This window comes from Porites lutea, chromosome 11 (genome assembly GCF_958299795.1).
Source record: "Porites lutea chromosome 11, jaPorLute2.1, whole genome shotgun sequence".
NCBI lineage: Eukaryota > Metazoa > Cnidaria > Anthozoa > Scleractinia > Poritidae > Porites > Porites lutea.
The window spans coordinates 15,889,575-15,917,508 of NC_133211.1; the positions used below are offsets into that span (position 1 = coordinate 15,889,575).

Genomic DNA, 27,934 nt, shown 5'->3' on the forward strand with positions numbered 1-27,934 from the left:
AAATAACCACCCATCACGAACCAATCCGAATATAATATCCACGTGTCCGTAGTGGCGGTCGGCCTGTCTTGTTTAGTTTGTAGTTTTAGGAAAAATGGAGGCGGATAGCCAACAGCCCTCTGGAGCCTCCAAAGTCGACCTCCAGAATGATCCAGGGTAAGTTTTTCGCTGCGAAAAGGCGAATTTCAGCAAGATGATTCTTGTTTCGCTCGCAAGAAATGATGGTGTGACTAGACCTGTTAGCAAATTTCTTGTGGGCATAAATTTTCAAATGGCTTTTGTACGTTGTTCTCCCCTTCCTAACAGGAAGATGTTCGTCGGAGGCTTGAGTTGGGAAACGACCGCAGGTAAAGTATTTTGCTGTTTCAGTTTTAACAACAGTGCACGCTAGTGCTATCGCTGAACAGATCGTTCCCCTAAATTCAGCAATCGAGTCGTGTTTTTTTGCGGCCACAAATGAACTGAGACGAGTCACGTTTGAAACAATCGCTTGTGGTTAATTCCGTAACGGTATAATTTTGCCGTCTGTTTTAGAGGGACTGCAGGCGTACTTTAGCAAGTATGGGGACTTGAAGGAGTGCTTAGTCATGAGGGATCCAAACACCAAACAGTCAAGGTAAATGACAAGACAGCTACCGACCGGGGCTTCTTATTCTCCACCTTAGACGCCGAGCGCCATCATCTATGTTTTGTAAATGGCATGTCTGAAAAATATGCAATATGCAACATAATAGAGGTAGCACTTTCTGTTTTTGTATTCTTGTTCCAGGGGCTTTGGATTTGTGACTTTCGAGGATCCAGCCTCGGTAGACTCAGTACTTAAAGCAGGTCCACACGATCTCGACCACAAAAAGGTTAGTAGCGAGAATTTTGTCACTATTTTCTAGCGTAGCGCTGCATAGAAATGGATTCGATCAAGATTAATTTTCACGCTTCATCTGCACGCGTCTGGCGGTGCCTCTAATGATGTGGTCACAGAGAACGCTCCTACCATCGATTGCATTATTTTGGTAAGGTTCCAAAATAATTTTTAGAGTTCAGTGCAGAGGATTTTCCCTGAACTAGAGGTGTTTTTTCGCTTAACGCAACTTTCGTGTCTAAGGGAAATTTAATTCACACGACGAAGCTATTGTGATGTTAAGAAGTGTACTCATAGGCTACTGGCCGCTACTGAGAGATAGCTTAACCAACTGCAGGCTGACACCTTGTACATTTTTCTTATCATTCAATGCAGATAGATCCTAAAATTGCAGTACCTAAAAGACCTCAACCGAAGGTAAGAACTGCCTCATTTGATTGCGTTAAATTTAGCGTGCAAGAGTGTTGAACATCATGTCGTGTTCTGCAGCTCGATCAAAAGATCAGGAATTTGCAAATTGCTTGCCTGACAACAACACCAAAGCGACTTTCGATTTGAACGAACCAGCCTATTTTAAAAGATGCCCTTCAAGTGTCGAGACCTCAAGTAACGTATCAGGGCTTCACGCTGTTAAGGCGAGTATTTTGAGTGTAATTTGCAAAGCGTTAGCCATTTCAAGGCCGCACCAAAAGAAAATTTAGCATCTTGCGCGAGTGAAGCGAGGTTCCATTTCAAGCCAAAGGGGGCGAAGTCTTAAGGTCCAAAGACCCCAATTCGATCACAATATTTGACATCTGCAGAGATTCAATGCTAGCGGCTCAAAACAACATTGTTGGGTTAATTGCTGCTCCAAGTTGTTTGTCTCGTCAGAACGCCCACTCTAAAACAAATTCAACGAGCGAAGGAAGCAGCTACACACGCTAGCCTCCTATGGAGCAAACGCTTAAGAGGTGAGCGGAATATCCGTGCATACACGCGATACTTTAGGGGTTTTCCCAAAACGACGTTTTCGACCAACAAGTTTTTGTGTAAGGCCGAATGTTTCTTGACTGACTTTTTCTCAGTAAAATTGAATAATTATAGGTTCTTCTACTTCATTTTAATATGGGCGACAAAAGAACTGACTTGTAGCAGTACCGACACGCTCCCCTTAAGCATATAGTTTTGCTTACTTTGTACTGCCGGATGACTAAACAAAGTCATAAGCCTTGTAACGCTTTACCCTGAGCGTCTTATGTATAAACCAGAGTATTTTAACATACCAACATACAGTAAACCGGTTTCGCAATTTATTTCATGTTAAACAAACAACTTTTAGCGGCTGTGCCTTGTCTATGATTATTCCGTACCGTCGCTCGCTTCCGCGAGAGACGGGTGTACTTGTCTCGGGTCAAAACAAGCAACTTTAAAAGTGTTTTCTTTTTGTATCGCTTCAGAGGATACTATAAATTATTGCTTCCTGCCAAACCACGTCTTCAGCACCTACACTGCAGGTTGAAGAGGTGAAATTCAATAGAAAACACACTTTAAGGTCTTGCCACCCGAAGTTTCGTCTACGACTGAATTTTCCTGTCCCTTTTTTATTTTAATTGCGAGAAATCATTTTTAAACTTCGGTTATCCGTATTTGATAACGTATCGCCGCAATTCTGGTTTTGTTTTTACCCCGGGAATTGAAATAATATTGCTCCAGTCGTATGAAAGCGATCATCAGTCGAGATGTGACCCCGGTGTCACACAAGGGTAGACGGGCAAGTTTCTATTACAGCGTAGAATCTCGCGTCCGTTTAACCCTCCAAAAGCGATAGAAAAGCAAGTTGATCATTTTGTGACCCAAATTCAATGACTGCTTTGCTTTTGCCGTGCCTTCGACAGTCCTTTTCACACCTGTTTGAGGCGAAAGTTAACAGAATTTACATCTACGCCCAACTTCCTGACTGTGAAACGTACATTGTACCCAACAAGGAAGTATCGATTTCTGAGCGAAAGTGAACCCCGTGGGCCCGCGGATCAAGAGAGCTAGAAAGCTGCAAATTACTTGGAAAGTCTTTTTCATTAGTATTCTGCTGTAGCCGTCAATTTAAAAAACAAATGCAGGATGAATATTCATAATTAGTCACGAGACATATTGGAATGCTCTGTTTTTTTATATGTATACCATACATTTGTATAAAATCTTAGCGATAGATGTCGGAGTTTTATAAAGGTAGAATTTTACTACAGTTTGAGACAGACCGGGAGGAAGATTCTGTAGGCAAGCTTCAAGGAAGATTTGGATCTTTTGTATCCCTAATAAATTTTGGCTTATGCAATATCATAACTAAAGGAGAAAGCGTTACAAAGAGAATGCCTCTGTCTTTTCTCGACTGCAGTCGAGTTATTTACGAGATCAGGAGGGAATTAAACCTTATTTCAACGTCACTGTTTTTATATTAGAAGGCAGGTGAATAAATGCCTTATTAATAGAATACTTGTCAAACAAATTGCTAGCAGGGTTATAAACACAAAAACAGTAGATTCCGTTTGCATCAGAAATACAGTAATTTCACTAGTTTCAGTTCTGAAGCAGTTCTTATGCAGACACTTAAACAGTTCACGTTTGATTAACAGCTGCATGACACGTTCCTAGGTAAAATAAAAGACATTTCTTATCTCATATTTCATTAATAAGTCTAGAATAATGGGCCACTGTCACTGTGCAAGATTGACAATTCCAAAACGACCAAGAATGAATGTCTCTTTGACAAGCAGCAGCTATGAAGAGGAGCTTTAACTCGAGAAAACTGCCTTTAAAATCAATATTCTATACGTTTCTGTGATGTGTTTAAGGAGTTTTCAGGCACTTGTAAACAGTACTGTGTAGTTGTACACTGAAATAATTTTGCTGTGTGCATCAGACCTCTAAATCAAAACAAGCTTATTTTCATACCTCAACATTTTTATGGTCTTGAGGTTTGTAAGTCTAACTTTAAATAGTGTGAGAACATTGGTGAATAATACCATAAAAGTTTCTGTGATGTTTTACCCATTTAAAAATTCATTTATCAACATGTAAATACAGAAGTCAACTTTGGACTGGCGACTTTGCCCTTCTAAAAAGGGACATATCATAACTAAAAATAGATCGATAAATTTCAAGACAATTTAAAAACATCACATGTCTCTCACGAGGAAGCATTTCTAAGAAAAGTAGCAATCATTTTTTAACTTCTTAGAATTCTGCACGGATCATTTTCTTTGTTGTAGTGTTCATGTAGATTCATTTGGTAAAAATATTTTGGCCAACATTAACTGTAAGTAAGTTACTGGAACCCGGGATTTGTTTCAGCTTCATTCTCAAGATTAGAATCAAACACATTTTAAATACTGAATACAAATTTCAGCCATTGGTTAACTTCTTGTTATACAGGCTATTTTGTTCAGGGTCTAGTATTTTAGCAGCCTGCGCTCCAAACAGTTGCCGCTGGGCTTGTCCAAAGGGGATTACACTCACACAACTTCTGTCATTCCAGGTCTTAATTCTCTACATACTGTAGTTACTAAGAAATATTAAACAACAGTTTTGAATAATAATGTGCCACTATTATTGGATGAAATTTGCCATGAATTATTCACAAATTTGTCATATTATTGTGCAACATAAATTCTTTGTTTAAAAATATGTATCCAATATCCAAATTTCAATACATGCAATTTTTATTGAAAATCTGTCAACTGTTTAAGTTCTGCATAAAATATAAAATATAAATATCACAAAGGGGAATACAAACTAATGCAGACATGAAGAAATACATGTTGTTCTTAGCTTACAAGAGTGAATAACATCAATCACACTAATATTTATTATTATTATTATTATTATTATTATTATTATCAGTATTATTATCACTGTTATTATTATTATTATTATTAAAGGAAGCGTTCCTTTGGGATGATCCAGATCAGGATCAGTGATCTGTGATCACTCGGATCATGGTAGATCAAATGAACCGACGAATCCACTCTGGACAAGGATTTATAGGTTCATTTGATCCATTAGAGCAACATATTACATCTTTTGTAGTAGAAATAGGAATTGGGATAGCCCCGACTGAATGCAATTTTAATTTTCTTTTCTTTCCTTTCCTTTTTCTTCATTTTTGAATAATTCAATCTCAAGCAGCATTTGTAAATTGCCTATACGTAGCGAGATTTACAATATTATACATTCAAAAACACAAAGAAAGTTTCCAAGGGAGCGAGTCAAAACAAAGGAGTAGGGGTTCCCTGCAGATACTCTACTGGCACTCAGAAGTCAAGCACCCTCCTCAGGAACCTGGCCGTTCCTAATAGCGTAGTTTTCTGTAACAGTCCAATAATTCCCCAGTTATTCCATCAACTGTCTAAGTTTCTTAGTAACACTTCCAAGGGCCCCTACAATAACAGCTACCATGTCCATGTTTTCATCATCATCATCATCATTATCACCATCATCTTTATTATTATTATCTTCTCCTATGTTGATTAGGAATAGGTCCAAGAAACATTCATAGCTTCTTAAGAATACATTTTTATAAAAAGATTCAGTTTTTTGATGTAACTCCTTTTGTAGATTATTTATATTTCTTGTCTTATTTTCTTCCATTCACTAGTTTTTCTCCATTTTACATAGCTTTCTGTAACATTAGATACAGTATATGTGTCTTTATTTAGTAATCAATAAAGAGTTCATTATTATTAATTATTATTATTTAAAAAAACTTATTATTATTATTATTATTGTTATTATTATTATTAACTGACCTCCAAAGTGCCTATGACTGGTGTAACTCCTGGCTTGTTACTCTGAAGTCTGAAAAGTCCAAGGTCGTACACCTATCGAGATCCAAGGATCCATATCATCATGAGTACTGGTTGTCTGACAAACCCTTATCAGCAGTAGATCACCACAAGCACCTTGGTGTCTGGCTGAAGCTTTCCCTGTCTTGGGATTACCATATAAACTATATCTGTGCTAAAGTTAATAACGTTCTAAGTTTGATAAGGCGAACCTTTGGTCCAAACAATTCTGAAGCAGTCTCGACAGCATATAAGACCTTAGTGTGTCCAATTTTGGAATATGGTTGTCAGGTCTGGAATCCGTATTTAGTGAAGCACATCAAAAGTATAGAGTCAATACAGAGGCGAGCCACTCGAGTTATTTGCAGATCAGAGAAAGAATATCAGGAGAGACTTGGGGTTCTGAAATGGCCTTCACTTGACATAGATCCTCATATGTTTTTTTATTTTAATGTTTTAGCAAAAACGCATAGGAACCATAATTTTAAGATAAGACCTAAGAAGACACGTACACATTATTTTAAATTTTCATTTTTCAATCGCTATATAACAGACTGGAAGAGTACTCCATCGATCATTATGCACACACCTTCATTAAGCAGTTTTAACTCCTATCTACTGGATCATTTGTGTCAATTTTAAATCAGGTGTAACTCGGTAGTGACAAGTATGTAATTTAATTAGGTTAGTTTTGGGCAGTATTTTAATTTAACTTCTTAATTTTAGTGTCAATTTTAGTATGCAATTTAATTAGGTTAGCTTTGGGCCGCATTTAATTTTTACTTCTTAATTTTTAGTATGTTTAATATTGGAGAATATTCTTTGTATGGGAATTTAGTTTCCCCCAATTATTCTCCAGTCATGCACTTCTTGTATTTTTTGTAATATTATTTACTTACTTGTGATAGCATGACAAAGTATTATTAAACTTAAACTTAAACTAGTAAACTGCTCACCATGCTAATGCCCCTAAGCACCTCTCGACAAGAAGAGAGACCATGATGATGCTTGTAATGTTGACAAGAGGCCATTACTTCGAGCTGCGATTGTCACCCCCTTTTGATCAGCTGAGCTCAGAGATCAAATAACAAGACGAAACCAATCCCTGAAATAGAAATCTACTTTAAGTGAGAGTGCCTACATAACCTTTTTATAATTTTATTTTTTTGCAGATGGTAACAAGAACAAAAAAGATTTTTGTTGGTGGTGTATCTGCTTCAACCACAGAAGACGATTTGACAAACTACTTTAAAAAATTTGGCACCGTAAGTACTAGATGCAAAGAAAAAGCAACAATATTTGAAAACAATACTTTAAAAGACTTGTTTGTTGTGATAAGATTCTTTCTAAATGAAGCTGTACTCTCATAGCATCCAATGGCTCCTAGAAACCCTCTTTTGCCTCTGGGCTCCAAGGACATCATAGTTTTGGCCCAAAATGTCAGTGCTGGAGACTGTGAGTACCGTATGAACTCGCATAGACACCGCGGTTTTTATTTCATTTTTCACGATCCAGCTGCGGCATTTATTCGAGGGCGGAGTCTATTCGGGGGTGGCGTTTATTCAAACTTTACAGCATCACTTTATTCAGTAGTAAATATCGTTTTTTTTTTTTTTTAATTTTTACTGTAATTTTTAATGATGTACTAGTGAGCAGCACACCGGGGCAACGAAAATTTTCGTGCCCTGGGCGAGCATGGTTTCTTCTTCTTCAAAGTGTAAATGTTCACTGGAAGTGTAAGAGTGCTGCTCACTAGTACATCATTAAAAATTAAAAAATTATTTCTTCAAATAAACGCCGCACCGTAGATGCAGCGTCTATTCGGGGGCAGCGTCTATTAATATTTTGAGTCTCAAGTGCGGCGTCTATTCGAGTAAATACGGTATCATAGGGTCAAAGTTTGGGACCTCTTACAGAACCAAAGAGTGTGGCTTTCAGATGGTATATACACATTAACTCTGACACGTTTTTGCATACATGTTACGATTCAAATCTCAGGCTAAGATTTTTGGCCACATTACTAACTTGTCTTAAGTTACAGTGCTAGACAGGGCCTTCTAATACACTTGATTTTGTCCCTTTAAGTAACCCTTGACTGGAAAGATGGCACAAAACGGATCTAAAATCCTGGTCAAAACGTTTGGGACACTTTGTCTTTTGTGTCAGGAAAATGCAATTTGAGTTAACCTCCCTCCTCCCTGGACAGTGTTGATGGAACAAGTCAAACACCTTTTACATATCTTGCACACGTTATGGACCTCCAGGATTGCAGCTCTTTCATATAGAGCAATTTTCATATGACCTTGAAATGAAAACAGACAAACAAAACAGAAAAAACAAACAAATGGAAAAGGAGCAATTTGATTGGTTTATCGAAAGGATACAAACGCACGTGGCTTTTGTTTCGTCAAGTGAACGTTCAGGTGAAAAAATTCCACGCTCAAGAACTTTCTAGAAATCAACCAATACTTTGCTTTGACATCAAACTGCAACATGATTGGCCAATTTAACAATCCCTTCTCCATATAAGGGTTTCCTTTGGCGGGAAAACAAAGAGGCTGTGTTTCGATCTTTTCATCCACTTGCTGATCAAACAAATAACAAACACTTACTGAAACCTTTTTTCAAGGTCATACAAAAATCACTCTAACTGTGTGCACTGCCTACCTTGCATGTAAGATTTCTATCTAAATAATCATGGAAATTTCCAATGAATGACTGACATGTACTTTAAGAGTTTCTGAAACTTTCTTGACATCCATATAAAGTAGTTCTGTAACAAATTCCAGTATCTTTAATTAATCCTTATTCTTTTGCCCTAGGTAACAGAATCCAAGCTAATGTTTGACAAAGTTACTAACAGACATAGAGGTATCAGGTTTTTTGGTTTGTTCAAATACTCATAACATGTTTTAAATCAGATAGCTGTGAATAATTATTTACTGGAAAGGAGAATACACAAAATATGTTGGCAGGGGCTATTCCCCAGCTATTAGAAATGTGAGCCCAGTGGCCCGAGGTCCAACCCCTTACCCCCAAGAACTTTTCCTCGACTTTCTCACACCCATCAAATGCACCTCTTAGCCCTTTTCGGCCTTTTTACGGACTAAAATGACATATTTCCCTACCCTTTCATATACCTGAAGCCTGAAAACAGTACCCCTTTCAGGCAGAGCCTCCCTTATAGGGATTACCCCCCTCCCCACACAAGGTTTCCACTTTGACCAACAGATGTACAATTTTAGGATATTTGCTTGGGACAAGAAGCGAGAAGTTCAAACAAAACTCTTATTCAGAATAACAGAATTTCTGTTGCTAGGACAAAGTGCATTAAATGCCTCTGATGAAAATAACATATTTGTGTGACATCCCCTTATGATATGTATTGTCAGGGTGTCAAGCGCTTTAGCGGTCCAAAAATATAGCAATATAGGACTTAGCAACCTGAAAATATAGGACAAACCCAACAAAACTGCAAAGAAATAGGACTAATCCAGTAGTAACTTACAGGCCCAACACCAGCTTCTTTACTGACTAGTTATTTTAATATGTTGCCAAAATTGTAGGGCCAACAAAAGAAAGACTCTTTTTCAGTTTCAAAGATATCTTTCAAATTTATAGTAAGGCCCAGTCAAAATAGCACTGTTTTTTTTTTCTGGGATCATAACATCATCTCAGTAACAATGAACCCCTCTGCATACAAGATAAAAAACAATAGCAATCTTTCTTCTTTTCAATTCAACAATGGTTGACAATATCTACAAGTTCAAGTCTAAAACTAAGTCCTGACACTTCTGTGAATACAGAAATGGCAATATTAGAATTACAGAAACTAAGCCAAATAATAGCCAATGTCAACAAAAGTCGCCATTCTGGATGCACTCATATTCTTTTAGATCAGGTAAAGCATCCATAAATTACAGCCTTCACAATCAACTCCATCAGAAGAAAGAAGACTGGAAGACTGAATTTTAGTTTAAAGAATATTTTGCATTTTGAGGTGTAGCAAACACATCTGTGCAACATCAAAGTTTCCTGAATTGTGGATTTTTAACTGCCCATTAAACACTTATTTACATTTTAAAATATTTCTAGAATTTTTTATGAAAAAGGCTTTAAAAAATATAGGAAAATATAGGAATTTGCTCAATTTATAGGACTTTATAGGAAAGGTCTCAAAAAATAGGATTTAATAGAATTTTATAGGAAAACAGGACTCACTGGACACCCTGTATTGTTCATCTGATACAAGGAACGTCTTGGCACTAACAGACTCCTCTTTGTCAGTGTAACAGTGTTTTGAAAGCCGTTATGCAGGCAAACTATGTTAAATGACACATCTGTCTGCACCACAGGTTAGTAACATTAAGTGAAAAAAACTAATAGATGCATTAATATTTGTTTGAAGGTTTTGGTTTTGTAACATTTCAAAACGAAGATGAGGCTGATAGTGCCTGTGAGGAACAGTTTCATGTTATAAATGACAAAAAGGTACGTTATATTCTTTGATATTGACATCAATGTCGAAAATTTACAAGTTGGAGAGTCAGTGGTATTCACAAAAGACACTCCTGAACAACTAAATTTGTCATACTGCTATTTCATAGCATTTTCATAAGATATAGAAGGCAACAACAGGGGCTGCACTGACATCCAACTAAGCTAGATCTAAAACGTTGGCAACCAGCTGTATTTTGTTGCCTATATCCATTTAAAAACCTGTGCAACAAAAGACAGTTTTTCAAGAACAAAAATGTTCAAGAACAGGAGGAAAAAATAATGAAGAGCACCAGAGCTGAAACTGTCAAACATCATTGTCACAAGCCCACTAAAATATTTTAATAAATATTATTACTGATAATGCTCTATGTTTTTACTATCACAGACAGAAGTTAAGAAGGCACAACCTAGAGAAGTGATGCAAAGCTTGCAGGGTGGACGTGGTAGGGCAGGAAGAGGCATGGCAGGACGTGGATTCTGTAAGTTGTTCTTAATCAGTTCTTGTTGAGAAATGAGATAAGTTTTGGAGTGTGAAACCCATAAGAGGTACTCAGATATTCTTTTTGTGTGTGTGTGTGTGTGCTTCAAATTAAATCACTACCCAATGGTCCAAAGTTATGAGGAACAGTTCCAAGACTAAAAGGCATGAATAGTTTGTGAATCAAGTTAGGAGTAGTGTCCTGACGGGTCCAAAACTTAACCAAATGAAAAAACATTTAAGTTTTTATTGGACAGTAGCAGAGCTCTCACATGTGTGCAGAGTGTGCAGCAAAGCGCAAAACATTTTGGTTCTGACAAAATTGTCTATGTACATCAACCCCTTTCATGTTAGTGGATATGACACATTGTACTTGCCAAGGCATAAAAAAGTTGTGTTTAACCTGATATTAGGCATCCATGTTATGATCAATTGACAACTGTCAAAATAGGGTATCTGCTGACCAGTGTCACATGACTGTATTGCAGGCTCAGGTGTTCAATCTGAGGTAGCATGTTTTTGTTTAGTTCTCCCCTGATGAATTATGTCATTAAAGTGATATCAGGCTCAGAAAACTTCACCCAAAAAAGACATTTCTTAAAAGTTCCCACAAGAGCTTCACTTTTGCCTTGGCTAAATCTATGGAGCATTTTCACATGATGTCACGGTGGCCATTTTGGCGTTCCAAACAAATCCTGTGGGAGTTGAACTCATTTCTTATGTAAACTATTTCTTTTGTTCTCATAAATTTGCATAGATGCTGGCCACATGAGTGAAAACACTCTCATATACATTTTTTCTTAGTTACTTACAGTGTACTTACTTACATACATTTGGAAAACCAATATAATGACTAAGGCTGCAGTGCTTAGTGCAGTGGCCAAGACAACTGGATAGATTGTTATCATCATTATTTTATTTCTATGCCTGATCCACCTTTATTCTGATGGTCTTATTTCGTAGGTTTAGAATAAATCCATCAATTATTAATGGTAGAGAGAGGAAGTTTGACACTTATCCACTTACATTTTATTCACAGTGTATCCCTTTGCTCCTGGATTCCCTCGTGGTTTTCCTCCATCTGGTTTTGGCCCTGGGTTTGGTAACTTTCCTTTTGCAGGTAAAATCCCAAAACATCTTTGCTGTTAACTGATTGAACATTAATAAATGAGCACCATTTGATGAGAGGTTAAAAATTCATTTCAGTGGAGGCCCTTGCTTGAATTGCTCACTATCATGAGCTTCATGTAATAACTTAACGACAAACAGCAGAAACAATAGCGCCATTTATACGAGAGAAAATAAGGTGCAGATTACTCTGGCCACAGCTTACATAAGCTACAAACTGCTTATGTAAGTGGTTCACAGCTTAGTTCACGGTCAGAGAGGTCCAATAATGACTTAGTTTGTTTTGGTACCTCATGTAATTTGCTACAATGGCCCGAGCGAGCAAAAATGTAATGTAAACATGTAAACTGTGATAATCATTTCCTCATTGAATTTTAGCTCCACAATCCAGTCACAATGTTTTGTTCCCATACACCACTCACAGAAGCAGTGTTTTCAGGCCTCAAGGCAATATGCAAAGTTTGACAGCTTATTACTTATTACTTCTATTTGCCTTAATTAAGCAGGTTATAGCCAAGCAGCAGCTGCGGCTGCATTTGCGGTACAAAACAGGCAAGTTAGAGGAAAGGGGCGTGGATTTATGGGAAACTTCCCTGGGATGCTGGGTAAGAGCTGCAATGCTTGTATTAATGTGTGAAAGAAAATTTAGTTATTTTTTTCCCTTTCATGACTAATGAAGGCACTTTAAGGTGGCTCTACTTCTTTCCAAAAAAATTTTCCTTTGCAATATCCATTTAAGAATCAAACTGGACAATAAAACAAAAAAGGAAAAAGTAAAGAGAAAAAAGTGTAGGAGCCCTCCTGACAGGATATTTGTGGCTGGTCACCGAGCCAGAATCTAGCCTCAAATAGCAGGGCTTAACTTTGTGCAACACAGAGTTTTGTGAGGTTTTTGTGAGATACATCTTTGTAGTTGTTACTTGTTCACCAAAGAAAGGGCATAAGTATCACACCATTATCCACTAACAACTAAGAGGGCATGCAACTGATCTGTGAAAGCAAGACTCCACAAACAAGTTGAAAATTTGATCATTTTGACCAGCTGTATCTGTCAAGAATACCAGAGGCAGATCAGTCTCATCTACATTGACCATTTCACTCTTAATCCAAAAGCTGAATTGCTGTGTTTGTTCTTTGAAGGCTTTCCTGGATATCATACTGGTTTTGTGAACCCTGGTGATCAGCGGCGCTCAGCAGGTGGTAGCCAGTACTATGCTGATTATGCCAATATAAATAATCAGGGCCCACGGCACAACAGACCACCTGACATTCCCCAAGTTGCTCATGCCATGCAGGATTATGCAGATTACTCAGGTGAGAAGAATTACAGGGTTTACAAGTTTTTCCTAACCCTTTGAACTCAGTTAGACTCCTTAACTCGCTGTTTTCTAATTAGATGGAACATTCCTTCTTGTGTACAAAGTCACATTTTATTTATGAATCATTACTTTTTATAGGAGGAATGAATTATCACCAGCAGTTTGGTCCACCCCCACCCTCCCCAGTTTCAAGAGCATTTGCCACAGCTGCAACAAGTCCAGGACCAGTCCAGGATCTACACGTTAGCAGTTACATTAACTCCGCTGCTAACACCGCAGCTGATGGTTTGGGATATACAGCCACCAGTCCGCAACCAACAGGCTTTGGTCATACCATGGCGGTAAGTCAATACCCTTTTCAGTAGATTTTGTTATTGGAGTAGACTGTGAGCAATCCCAGTAACTTTTTGTACTGAAGTGGTTGGGTTTTAATGTTCAATCATGGAGTTGTCATCTTGAGCATGTGGCCAGCAAAATCTAGGGGGAAAGTCATACTGCTACATTTAAACTACATGTATGGCTACGTTCACACAATACCCACAATGTTTGTTCCAGTTTAAAAACTACACTGGATTAGCGTTGTGTTCAGCACTTTTGAAAGTGATATACTTTGCACCTTATAAGCTTTGGGCTGATTAATTTTTTGTTACAGCTGTTCACATTATACTAGATCGGTTTCTAGGCAAGTGCAAAAATTAATCTGATAAAGTCTGAGCTTAGCCTATTTTGAACAAGCATACTAGCAACAATCACTGAGGAATTTCCATTTCCCCTTCAGCTGAGTGAAAATAACATCAATAAACTGACCTTTCACCTTTCATAGTTACTAACTGAGAAGTTTGTCTACAGCCTAATTTTAGGTACACTCCTATTCCACTTCCCACCCCTAGACAATTCTAATCCTCTAACCAAAATCGTCAGATTTTTCTCTCTGCATAGCACTTGATGGCAACTCTGCATTCAAACAAGACAGCCGGTGGGGAAATGCTCACAAGTCTCTAACGGAACTTTTCTTCAGTTTTCATCAAAGCTAATAGTCAGTGTCAGTAAACAAGGTTGGGATAAAGAGAAAGGCAGTAACAACTTTACTAACGAAATTCCGAAAAACTAAAAATTTAAGCATCGAAGAATCCTCTTTTAATCCCAAAGTTCCATCTAAAACAAAATGTAAATTCGCAACAACTTCTGAGGAAAATGAAGGAATCCCACAGTATTGGTGTTATCTTTCTGTCATTGCTGTCACTATTCTATATAAACTTTAAAGATATTAAATACTTCCTTCATTACAGAGTGATAACATCATTGTAACTGACACAATAAATAAAACTCTGATTATTTTGAATTTTTGTCATAACTTAAAATCATACAAACCTTAGTGTAAATAGATGCCTCCTCTCGTCCTGAAAAAATAAACAGCAAAAGTTCAATTTGGAGTGAATTACAAGTCAGGAATTTTTTTATTCAAATACCTATTTAAAACATGACAAATAAACATTCAAGAAATGAAGAATACTGAGACCAAAAATAAAATTACTTAACCATCTGACTTATCATTCAATTTATTTTGACAGTTCTGACGGAGGAGTGCATCATTGTAAGTATTTCGAATATTAATAAGATTAAACATTAATCAATTTTGTTTTTAAAATTATCTAGTGTAAATGTTACCTAAGTTTGTGTAATTATGAGAAGTGAAATTCTGTTCATACATGTACATCATACACTACTGTATAAACCTTTTAACCGTAGATGCTTTCGGCCCAAGTCAACATCAGCCTTGGGTTAAGATACAATGTAAACACAACACTGGAATTGTTAGTTATATCCCCTGTATTACCATAGGACTCTGCAAAATTTCATTGTTATTAACAACTGTGGTTAGCAGGGTTGCCAAAAGTAGCCGGCTGCCGCTGAAAATCACCCCCTACTTGGTTAGTATCGGCCGGCTACTCTGCTTAAAATTTCTTTATGGATGGTGTTTTTTAAATAAAATATCCCTGGACTGGCCTCTTTCTTTTCTGTTTTTTCGCTTGCATTGAACAAAAGTAGGGTGTCATATCTATTCTTTCACTTTGGTAAATGAGTTGCTTAGGCTGGGAACAAAAGAGTAAAATGTTGTAAAAGGTGACAATAATGTCCCATTGAATAATAAAGCCTGGATAAATTTTTAATTCTTCAGCCACTTTAACCCCTATAAAGCCATCAAATACAAATTAAAGCCCACTGAATTAAATAAAAATGTTGTCATTCTCCCTGCATATCACACAACTGCAAAATTTTCACAAAAAAACCAGAACAATGGACTGGTAACAGGCGCTTTATTTTTCTCCTCCCCTCGTCTCGCGCTTCGCACTCGTTTCGCGCTTCGCGCAAAATGCCGCGTTCGCCTCGCTTGGCTCATAAAGTGCCTGTTATGCAGGTTACCTGGTAGAAACCTTCCAGCTTTCCATACAGAATTATGCTAAAAACACTTGCGTGCATAACAACGACATTATTTGCATTAGGAGAGCATGAAGGATTGTATCACACAGTGTATTAAACCTAGTATAAATTTGGGGTATTCGCCTTCATCATGGTTTTGCAAGTTGCCTGACGTTTCTCGCCACTTAACCGCAAGTAAAAATGAAGTCGCTTTATACACTACTTTATGAACCCTACACAACTATTTATTTTATACATTAGAAGCCGTAATTCTGGGAGCAAAACCCTGTGTTACATTATTCGCTAATATTCTAAACAAACACGTGTGTTTATGAAGACGGCGGGCCCATAACTACTACCGCAAGCACCGCTCCAGAACATAACACGTCCCTCAAAAGTGAGGATTTCTCAAGTTTTCGGGTGTTGTTCAGGCAAAAGAGGTGGAAATGACAATATTTGGGGAAAGTTAACCTCTAAAAAAATGACGTGGGCAGTACAAGTTAAGCTTACGCTTAGTCAGCAAGCCTTTCTCGAGGCGTGCAACTGCAGGGAGATGCAACTTGGCGCAAGTTGCATGAGAAGGATAAGCTTAACTGATAAATTTCATTGTTTCATTTTGTTCCAGATTGCTGTTGGTCACTAGAGAAGTAAAAGTACGTACCGTAAATTAGAGTTCTTTACGAAGTTCAATTAATCCTCCATTAACCTTTTCATTGACTGCGAAAGTATTCGCTTCGGAGATGAGATCGGATGAGAGAAGACTGGGACTGGGCCGATTAAAAATACGACCTCGTTTCCAGACTTCTCACATCCTCGAACACTTGGAGCGCGCGGAGCGCGCTTAGTTTTTAAAAAATGTTATTTTTAATAAGGGGAAAAAAACAACAACAAAAACAACAACACAAACATTACAACACATTACCACAAATTTTATTTTTGGCCTACAGTATATTTCTTTTCCTTGAGGTACATGATATCCACTGTGAGGTTTTTATAGGATAATTCTCCCTCGATTCTAAACTTCTTTTAATTTCACAAAAAACCCCATCCTCGGAGACCCAGGGGCAGATAGTGGGGGCGAGGGAAAGTCTAAACGGGCGGGAAAATAAGGCACGAAGAAAAGCGCTTTTTACTTTTCTTTTGCGCCATATTTTTCCGCCTGTTTAGACTTTCCCTCGCCACCACTATCTGCCCCTGGGTCTCCGAGGATGAAGAAACCCTAAAGTATGCGTATTATTTTGAGGTGCCATATCGTTCGATTACTTTTTCAGACTTCTTAGTGATGGAAATGTTGATCCTCAGTATCAATACCACGCCACTCAAAAGTGAAAATGTTATTGAAAGCTTGTTTGAAGACAGGAATCTATGTCACGTCGCCTCCGCGAGGTTTGAGTTTTTCAGTCAACCCGTCAAGGTAACGAGTTCAGCCAAAGGCGTCTGCAATCGTTATATTAATTATTGATCTGGAGACGTCGTCAATTTATTTGTAGATATAATTATACCTAGTGTGTGTAAGATTTTCTCAGTAGATGCCACTGATTCATTTGATCGCGTAATATCTCTACAGTTTTTGTTAATTGGTTTGACAGTCATGAATTTTGGCTAGTTTTTCGGAGAAATATATAATTAATAGGCGTTTGTTTTGTTTTCGTTGTTTGGCTGCACTACAGTCAATTTTCCGTGCAGAATTTTATTTTTAGATAGTTGAATTAAACCTGACTCCGATTCAGGAATGTACAACATTAATGACGCGGTTATCATCGATGGTATCCGAAATATAGGCACATGATAAGCACGTGATTAGGCGTAATTAGCTCCTGATAAGCACGTGTTGAACAAAAGCTGTCTAGTTTTCATAACAAGCGTTTTGTAATGGAGAAAAAGTACGGTGATTTTCAAAGCTGTTGATATATATATTTGGTCGACTTTTCTTACTTGTTGCAGAAATATTTATTCTTAACCTAGAATGAGAATCGGTTTTTGCAAGAGAGAATGATATCCGCGCTCTTGGTAGTAAAAACAAGTCCACCAAAAGGAACGAAAAAGAGCAAAAGTGAATGAGAGATGCAAACCTTTGTCTCGATCAGCACGTATCATTTTCTTGGAAATGAAAACTCTTTTTACCCCTCGTACCACTGAAATGTCTTCACTTTGAAAATTCGTCCAACCCACTCCAAAACGCATGTAATTTAGTAGTTTAGTTAGTAAGAACTGTAGTCAAAAAAGGAGCGGTAAGTTGTCACAATTGAAATAGTTCTGCACTTACAAAAAGAGGTAATAATTAAGAATATTTGGGTATCAAGTTAATCTACCGTGTAGCGCGATAGGAGTAGAAAACAAGGATAGCTAATCTCTCACCCCCTCCCCCCAAAGTTTCGTTATTCTGCATGTGTAAGAAATTTGGCATCAAATGCCACTTTCAAATAATTACTTGTTTAAATATTTTAAATGTTTATGTGAAGAAATATCATTTTTTTCTTTGTCAGTTTTAAAAACTGACCTTTTTGTGGGCATAGATGGAGGTAAACGTGGCATGCAATGTAAAACGAATGCACCTTTTTAAATAATGTCTTTATTACAAAAAAGATAACTGGTGATTAAACTTCTACTAATACTACGACTAAAAATGTGATTTGAAAAATATTTCCTCTTTCCGCCGTGTCACCGTTATACCTTCATCTTCTCCTCGTTGCTTTGAGAAAACTTAGACATCAGCATTACGCTGATATTGTGAGGGAATATATCAGTTCACATAGGACTTAAATTCATCCGCCGCCACATATGAATGAGCGCGCGCGAGCGAGAGAAAATACAAGCAAACAAAGTGCAGTGGTAGTGTTTTAGTTTAAGACGACGAAGGAGTGAAGTTATTTAAGTTTTCTCAAAAGAAGAAATATATCTTAAGATTTTATTCGTGAGCCTGCGCCACGTAAATGTGTACAGCCAAGAACGAAAAGTGAGTAGATTGGAGTTTGGCCACTCTAATAATAAACCTATCAAATATCCACCGATGTAGATATTTTAAAGTGGTAAAACCCGCCAAGATAGATGATGTAACAGTGAGGCCCTGATCATTTAAATTATGGAGCGTTCAATTATTACATATCGCACGAGACTGTCCATCTAGCAACGTTTCCACGTATAAATAAGTCAGTTTCGAGCCATATTCAGCCGTTAGCTTCATTACCGGCGTTTTGACGCTGACTAATTGAAACGCGAGCACCGTAAAGATATTGTCCAAGGTTTTCGTAATTTGCGGAATAGTACAAGAAGGATACGACTAAGCAAAAGTAATGCCAAAGAGTTTTCATTTGAATGGTAACACGTTAGAATTCCGTACATAGAGAGTTACAACAACTTTGTAAAATTCTCTCAACCTCGTTCCCAGTGTCCTCTCTTCTTCCCACTCTGTCGAGAGAGGAAGAAGGAGGAGCCTAGGAATAAGATTGATTCCCTCTGCGTATAAATGAGGTTCCAGAAATATCTTGTGCGGTGCTCGAATACTCAGTGTAGATATAATGGTGAGGACTTGATGGATATAGGACATATAGAGGGAGCCAACCGTTAATGGCGTGGCTGTAAAATAAGGAATAAATTCATTCATCATTCTAAAGTGAAATTTGAATGCGTACTCACAGAGAAATCGAGTACTTTTATTTATTCTTATTTTTTTCTTAATAATCTATTATTTCACAGAGTATATTGCTTTTCACGCTCTAGTTATAAGGGGAGTAGAAGCCCTATCACTCCAGAACCATCTGATTTACATTGTAGTTTCAAATCGGAATCACCATGGTCGATTTCATTTTTATCGTGTTCATACGCCTACGAGGATAACAACGTGTGCATGCGTAATAAGGCCCTTTTTGCCGGACCATCTTTAAGGACCATCTAGCAATATTTTGGCATCCTCAACCTCGGTGCCATATTCATTTGAACTCAGTGGATGTCAGTCATAAGCACGACTTTTCACTAAGTGTTCACGTCTTTTCAAAAGTTTGGTATGAATCAATGAAGGCTCAACTAATGTGTATATCAGATGGTTCTGAGATTATAAAGTTCCTTTTCTTTTTGTGCATTGGATTTGTCACTTAACGACACTTCTCAGTGGTCAACACCAATAACAGAAAAGGGAACTAAATTAGAACAACAAAAATCGGCTTCCCGCCAAATTTACTTCACCTTTTAGTTATTTTATCCATGTTTCTTCTATCGAGATGAAGAAGTTCTTTTCACCTTGCTTCCAAGGGGGTGTGCTTTTTTCGTAGAAGGGAAAGCACTGTGGCTACCTAAGCTTTTATCAATGCTAAAACAGTCCTTGAACTTAAACCCAATTTTAATTTTCATTGCTAAGATTGGCTTTACATTTCACCTTAAGCTTGCAGAACGAGTATTGTGTTGCTGGTGTTCCTTAATAGTTAAACTATGAAGGCCTTTTGTTTTTGATTTGGTCGCGCAACAGTATATTATTCAACCTTTTCATATTAGTACTATGATCAGAAATTTAAAGCAATTACGCGAAAAAAGACCCAAGCTACAGCCCTGTGAATCCCCGATGAATTTTGTTGACTAGTTAGATTACAACCAGTACTGCTTTTAAAGAGAACTGAAATCTTAGGTAGTGGATTTTTAAAAACTAAAGACCATTCATATGTATACTTTTATATCAGATTTACCTTCTACCGCGTGTTTGTACTTAACGTTTCCCCGTGTAAAAGAGTCAACAAAAGATTCAGACCGATTTAGGGAGTCCATAAAAGACCGAGAAAGTTTTGATAATCTTATCTTAGGAACTCTGGAAAGTTAGCAAGCAGGGCTCAGTAGTACTATTTTTAACTGTTGACTCTTTGACACGTACACAAGAATTTGTGATAAGAGATTATTGAACGTATTTTATTCAAAAGAGGGATTAAGTATATATTTTCAAAGATTTCTTAAAGCACTTTAAAAATTTCAGAGAAATCTTGATACAGAGAATGATAATTTGTATTGCGATCTTCAGTAATTATAGTGGTGGTTTCGTTACCAGCTAGAGCTTAACGCTTGTCCACTCAGTTCAGTAGGTGCTTTGTACTAGCAGTAATCTTTAGTACAACCAACAAGATTAGGTTTGACGCTAGTGGCAGATCTGTATGGTTGTTTTTTTACTATCAGTTTAGAAGAAATGTATCACTTAAATCAAATGTTTTTATTGAGAATTTGTTTTGTACAATCACTATTCAAGGTTCGCTTTTTTTTTTCTTAAATCACGAATATACTTTTCAAGCTTCTTCTATAGTCCAACAAGCCAGAAAGCGTCATTAGCATCTCTCGGCTTTAATACAAGAGCTACTGAAATAGGTGTCTTAATCAGCTTTAGCAAGAGCCACTTTAGCGAATTATCATAGAAAGAGATAAAGGAAATTTTCTTAGGGGATGTCGACCGTAAACTATAGCTGCCAAGCTCCCGATTCTTTGCGAATAAAATAACACAGTGGAAAAAGTAACATTTTGTAGAAGAGGAAATTCGCGGAAGCCCTTCTTGATTTGACTACCATGACTACCGTCTTTCGTATTCCTTAATATCTGCCTGACTGCAGTAGTAGCAATTCAATTATAAATTTGTTGGATCCCTATCTTCTTCTGGCTTTAATTATCTGATTCCGAGTTGGGAAACAAGGGCCGAAATCGAGAAATCTGGTTTCGGTTTTAAAATCCGGATTTGGGATTTGCAATAAAAGCGAAATCCAAAAACGGCTTTGAACACCAAAAAGTCCGACTTAAAATTTCCTGTATTTTTGTTTTTTGGGGAGATCCGGAAAATAATTTTAAAAAAACTGTTCTCGAGAACAGCAGTTTTGCACGCGCACGCATAATTATATTAGAAAAAAGACCATTGCAAATCCTTTCTCGCGGAATAGACCTCTTTAGCTTGCATGTTTCGTTTTCCCAATAGAGGTCCCAGGGGAATTTGGCCCTTTGTCTGTTCATACATTATGCGTACATATGGACAAGAATTAAACGAATATGAATGAAACATTTTAGAGTACTATCACATGACCTGTACTGGGAAAACAAAACCTACAAGCTAAAAGGTCTATTCTAAATAAAACGGTAAAGAAAGAAATCCATGAAAACCGGATTTGGATTTCTTGATTAAATCCACCTTGAGGAAGGAATTCTCCAAGGTGAAATTCGTCGTTGGATTTTGCGTTTTATTGCGAAAAATATATCCAAAATCTGGATCCAAATTTCTCAACCGAATGTAACTGAGTTGAAGTGTCGACATCTGCTAAGAAATGGGTGTGTAGTTCATTTGTTGCGTCGGTTCCATCAAATGGAACCCTTTGCTACTCGTTTTAATCTACCTAGTCAGACTGTGTTTAACACTGGAAAACCAGGCTAGTCCTCGAATGATGTATATGGCTGTATTTGAATGAATAAAATTTGTACAGAGATTTAGCTTGCCTCCATTTTGTCTTCCCGGCTAGGGTGAACAAGTTACGGTATTTTAGAAATATTTAATTTAGACTTATCAGGAGCCCATGATAGGAAGCGACCAGCTCCAATGCCATTCCTATGTAACGGCTTGTTCACAGTCCAGTTTATGAGGGTATCAATGGGGTTAACCGTCAGCCGTCAAACGGTCTAAAATTTAACCGTCAACCGTCAACAAATAAAATGCAGATTTTAAAAGATTCAAGGTATTTCAAATCTCACTATTTCTGCTGATCTTCACGGACGTCTGGCTCCTGAAGAATCTCTAAACTGGAAAATTAAGTTCCCTCTGCTCTCAGGAACACTCTCTACAGACAGACATTAGAACCTTACAAATTGCTTATATCTGATGATATTTCGACATTTTAGATGTCAAAGGCCAAGACAACCCTCAAAGCACAATAGTTAATATTAATTTTTATTAAAAACTGATTCTTTGGATAATGCAATTTTAGAGCTCTGACTGGCTTAGCCATCATGGTATATGAGCCATTATACCATGCTCTCCAAATATGGTAACTGTACGCGTCTGCTCAAAATTAAAAACAAGCAGAAAATCTCTTGTTTTTACAAATAAAGTCGGGAAGAATTATCGATATTTTGTGGGCGTTTTAAATAAAACAATTATACAACTCGCGCTTGTTGGACATGATATGATTATAGCCAACTCGGCTTCCCTTTTCATACAGCTATTTCGAGAAAGGTTGTCAGAAAAAAATGTGCACGCGACAATCCCGAAAGGTAACATCCCATAATATCTTTCGGGATTGTCGCGTGCACTTTTTCCGACAACCTTTCCCAAAAAAGCTGTATCCAACGCACACTCGTGGAATAATTGTAGTACAGAAGTAAATATTTACTTAATAATCTCTTGGACTAAACTTCCACTTAATAACTGTCAACTGTCAAAGGCTCTAAAATTCAACCGTCAACCATCAAAGCTACCACCCCATTGAGACAGTCGTTTATTTTCAGATACATTTAAGACCATACCCTGTGTGCCAGTTTCTGTCAAGTCTTTATAGTGACCCGCGCGAAAGTTTTTTCTCGCTGCTTCGGCCTACGGCCGAAGATGTGTCGGCCTTCGGCCAACACCGAAAATCCCCTTCGCACGCGAGAAAAACATCTGGTACCCAAAGTATTAAGACCACTTTTTGCTGCGAAAATGGAAGCCTTGTAGCGTCACTACACATGAGCGCATTCCAAGAATAAGATACGACAAAGGAAAATTAAACGCCATCAAAATGTCAAAAATACCATTTTTTGCGGACTGGTTTTTAGGACTTGTTGGGACTTAAAAGATGCTCTTAATTTGCCTAAAAATCATTCTAAAAAATTGATCAGCCTTGCTTCTGTCGCTCGATATTTCAATTTAGAGCTGATTAGATCCTTTATTGGGAGCTGGTTCTTTAATTTTGTAACGTTGGTCCTTACTTCCAAAATTGAATTTATAGATACCCTGGTACGTCTGTGGTATTTGACCGTCAATAACGGCGGACTTTGGGCGGGAATTTTACGCTGTTCCAGGAGAGTGGATACTCAAGTAACGTATTGCCTTCTTCCCGAAGCAAAGGTTATTCTTACACCCAGAGTTCAGCGCGACTTCCTCGTTTAGCTCATACATATGATACTTACTGCCGGTGAGCAGTACTTTCCAGTAGGCGGATTCATAGTGTCGTCATACATTTCTGCACATTCGTAGGAGCCGATTACTTATCGGCTCCTGACATTCGCATACGACTTGACGCATAGAAGACTTAACCGTTTATTCAAGTTAGGTTCAAAAATTGAAAGAGCTGGTTAATTTGAACAGCTTGTGCAATTTTCAGCTCTTTGCAATCAATAACAAAGCAAATAGGAGCAAATCAAAAACTGCGAAATTGCTGGGTGGCAAAAAACGTTAATGAGCTCATGCAATGGGATCCAAAACAGTTGTGGATTCCGGATTCCAGGTACTAGATTCAAGTCTTTGTGAGTGGAACTTGGATTCTGGAGTCCAATCGTGAGTGGGATTCCGGAATTTTTGAGCTATTTTCCGGATTCCACAAGCCAAATTTTCCTGGATTCTGGATTTTTCCCGCATTCCAGAAACCTGGATTCTTTTAATTTGGGCGAATTTTTGTAAATTTTTGGGTTTTTCAAGGTAAATTTCTCCGAAACTAAATTTTCAGAGATAACTGAAATTGTTATGCTCTTTCAATATTCAGAGATTATAATATTTAATTAGCTTCGAGCAAGAGAGACATTCTCTCTTGCTTCGAGATAATGATAGGCATATGGTAATGAGGCAAAAAATGTAAACAAGGATTCGCCCATATCAGAAGCATCAGAAGCATAGGGTTACATGCTTCTTCCTATATGGAACCAAAAATATGAGGGGGCGTGTTGAATTTCGTCAAGATATTGCTGAAAATTTGAGCGAAAACGTTTTAGAATGACCTTGTATGGGTGTCAGACTATACCCCCGTAACAAAACTTACCAGGCTCACCAGGCACTCCGAGGATGGTAGTCCTGTGGTTCAACCGCTGACAAATGTTTTAGGGATTTCACTCTAATTACCGCGGCCTAGCCGAAGGCTGGCACCGGTCATAAAATGCAACGCGTTTCTGTGTTTTCAGGGGGGGGGGTGATGAACTCGCCAATCGCTCCTATAGGAATCGCGCGGCGGATGATCTTGGCCATCGTGACGTCACGAGAAATTTATCCCGGGAACTTTAAGTGGTTTCAGCGAGCGAAATTGTTTCGTGGTTTCAAGAGGTAAAAGTCGAGACGTTGCGATGAAACGACCGAAGGTATGTGTTTATCTATCAATGCTATACAGTAAAATTGCAATATATTCTAGGAAAGAGCATTTCCATCGTAAAAAATCAAGAACTTCCCGAGATCGACCAGATGGTACAACTCATACCCGGGCGTCTTTAGAGACGCATAACTAAAGAGCCCAGCAGAATTTAGTCTCGAGAAAAACAAATGACGTTAATATGGTATAGGTCTCTCAATTAGTGATAGAAGTGAGCCATCTAATAAGTTAGCAAAAATGATCAGTGGGATAAAAGTCGCAAACCTCAGGGATGTTTACAAAAATTGCGAAAGTGGCGTGGACAGGTCACGAAACATAGCGTCATGATGTTCATACTAGACTATTAAATTGTGTAAACAATTTATTAAAAGTAAACAAATGTAAGAAGCAAGTGGTTTTTTTTTTATAGAATATGGGCTATAATCTTCAAGGCTTTTGAAAGGATTTCCTGTTTCAGTCAAACGTATCAAAATGTTAATAAAGCGTACTGAATCTAATCGTCGCGCGATAACCAAGGATATTATAGCTTATTATATTGCAACTTTTCACTATAAATTACGATCATTTTGCCAAACATTCATTGCTCATGATGGAGATAAGTTCACATTGCCTTTCTCTTTGCTTCTTCGCCCCACAAACAAAGGAGAACATGGTTTTTATCCAGTAAATAGTCAAACAGAATCTATCACTAGGGTAAAGTGCCGTAAGCTAAAGTTTTTGATCAACATCAACATTTTTAGGGCTTTATGCAGAGAATCCAAGAGGAGGAGCCGTAGAAAGGATGGGTATGTAGCTTTGCCTTAATCGCTTTACAGAGTTAATAGGAAAAAAAACTAGAAAAAGCCAAGAAAACGGACACTAGTAAGCGTTTCAATGGTGTAATATTGAAAATGTGTTTCCTCGGGCGTCCGCATCCAAAAATGAGGGGAAAAAAAATTTCTAAGGATATAAAAAATTGCAGGATTTTCATGCGATGAATATCATCACCCTTCTCACACTTTTACAATATAAAAAGAGACTTTTTTATGTTACATTTTTTCGGTTTTCCTTTTTGTGTAGATCAGTAAAGACACCAAAGTTCAAGAATGACAATATAGTTCAATAACTACACGAGTTCATTCATTGATGCTTGTTAACTTACTTGGACTCCATGCTATTGTCAGTTACATCAAGTGACACTGGCCAGTTCCAACAATTCGGGGCCTGCTCGTACAGTTTTATCACCCAGCTTGTACAGTTTTATCACTCAGCTGATGTAGCTTTGTGGTAATTTCTTGGTAGGCGTAACTTAGTGAAGACAATCATTCCATGACTATAGGTGTTCCATTATAATAGCTCTAAAGCCTTTCTTTAAAATTTGCTGTTGTACTGCCTCTGCTAATATATTTCACATAGCCTTGCCATTGCTATGGTATGATTACAGTTAGGTTGACAGGTATTCATTTCGCTATTGGTTTAAGATTAGAAACCAGTCTTTGGATTATCTTGATAGGTTGCTTGAAGTTACAAAAATTTATAATTCAAGGGAGAAATATTTTTTTACCGTTGCTTGGGGGGAGGGGGGTGGTTGTGTTTGTGGTTTCACTCACCTATATTAATGTGAAGTTTAGGGAGTAGTTGAGAAAAACCATTATAATATCTGATTTAAGAGATGCTTAACAAATAATTAGGGATTTTAAGTGATAATATTGCCTTTATTGATTTATTTTGTTTTGACTTTTGTATATATAATAATCTCTTTTTATCTGACTGTTTTTATAATTAGGTGCTTCCTTGGCTGGGAATACTCTGTAGATGATGAGAAAAAACATGCAGTGTATGATGGAGGAGGTGCTGCTTACTGGATGTCTGTAAAGATCTAGTATAATAGATTCCACGAAGAGAGTAGTGCGGTGCGGGAAGTGGAGGATGTTAGATGGAGTGGATTCCATGGAGCAAGAAGAAACCATACAGGATACGAGAAATTAGAAGAACCAGTTTCCTTTTATTTTTTATATACTGAACAAATGTGTTTTCTTTCTTGCATAACAGGTCTGACTTAGACTTGTTTACATGTAAAAACTTTGCACATTGACTTTGATTAAAAGAAACGGTTTGTTATCAATAAAATTTTCTTACACTGGTGTTTTTCTTTTACTTCTTCTTTAACTTTTTGGTCTCTTCTAGAATTTAGTTAGCCAAGCAGTCTAGCTGCCCTGCCATTAGTTGCAGTTGGGTAGCTACCTGCTTGGCCTCTATTACTGTGTTTTTAATTTCTTTTGCTTTTTTTCTTAACCTTTCTTCTTCTCCTTCCAAGTCTTTCTCTTCTCTTTCAATTTCCTTTCTCCTCTCCTCAATCTCAGTGGCTACCAGTCAGCTTCTTACTTCTATTTCTTCTTCCAGGGATGGCTGTAAAAATGAGTAACCCACCTATGATAATCTGTCTATTATTGTTAACTTATCTTACCCCTGTCTATACGATAATAAAATATGATGAGCTCATCCTTTAAAACATAAAGCATCCTATCTCAACAAACTGTTGAAAGCCTTGTTTCATCAGGTACGGGGAGGGGAGGTGAGGTAGGGTAAACGCAAATAAAAATAGCCATAGGGGAATGGGGCGGGTTTCGGAGAAACAGCCTGTTTCTATACGTTTTGATGTCATTATGGTACCATTCGGCTGAGCCCTATGTGCCTTTTGTTATTTTAAGATGCCTTTTGCTTTCCCAGAAAACCATGAGATTGGGAGTCTCGCCCTATCAGCACTTGGCTAGTGTCACTAGGGGACTTCAGTAAATTATATAAATGAGTTACAGTACTTTCTCATTTCATTTTTGTTTGTATAAATTTGTTTGACTCATTTGATATCCTAAAATTTGAGGTACAATTTGCTCCACACAAATAAAGATATTAATGCAAATGTCTATCATCATATCTCTGGGAGTATTCCAAATGTTTCCGCCTTTTATTTGAATGGTACTTAGCTCCGCATACAGACCTGCCAATCCCTGATAAAGGAAAATCTGTAGACTCATGAAAAAAAATCGGGAGATTCTACAAAAACTAGTAAGATTCTATTTTTTCCCGATCAAAATTAAACGACCCCTTTTCCATTAGGGGAATCAACTGTTTATTTTAATATAACCTTGCTTTAG

At 37.5% G+C, this 27,934-nt stretch overlaps 1 protein-coding gene and 1 long non-coding RNA gene across 4 annotated transcripts; both read left to right on the forward strand.

Annotated features, from left to right (window-relative positions):
• LOC140953074 (RNA-binding protein Musashi homolog 2-like) lies at nt 1–21,963 on the forward strand. 3 transcript variants are annotated; one of them, XM_073402570.1, is made up of 16 exons: nt 1–156; nt 307–347; nt 535–616; nt 770–854; nt 1,235–1,276; nt 6,849–6,941; nt 8,499–8,547; nt 10,085–10,167; nt 10,562–10,655; nt 11,694–11,774; nt 12,286–12,387; nt 12,923–13,096; nt 13,240–13,442; nt 14,673–14,695; nt 16,148–16,175; nt 16,794–21,963. In XM_073402570.1, exons 1-14 carry the CDS (start codon nt 95–97, stop codon nt 14,676–14,678), a joined length of 1,197 nt encoding a protein of 398 aa, XP_073258671.1. In that variant the 5' UTR covers nt 1–94; the 3' UTR covers nt 14,679–14,695; nt 16,148–16,175; nt 16,794–21,963. The 3 variants fall into 3 exon arrangements, with proteins under 3 accessions (XP_073258671.1, XP_073258667.1, XP_073258668.1); XM_073402566.1 differs by lacking the exon at nt 14,673–14,695; XM_073402567.1 differs by lacking the exon at nt 14,673–14,695 and having other exon boundaries at nt 12,289–12,387.
• Nucleotides 21,964–24,664: 2,701 nt separating this feature from the next.
• On the forward strand, nt 24,665–26,661 carry LOC140953105 (uncharacterized). Its single transcript, XR_012167441.1, has 3 exons — nt 24,665–24,792; nt 25,541–25,585; nt 26,566–26,661. It is a non-coding gene; the product is annotated as an uncharacterized lncRNA (long non-coding RNA).
• The last annotated feature ends 1,273 nt before the right edge of the window (nt 26,662–27,934 follow it).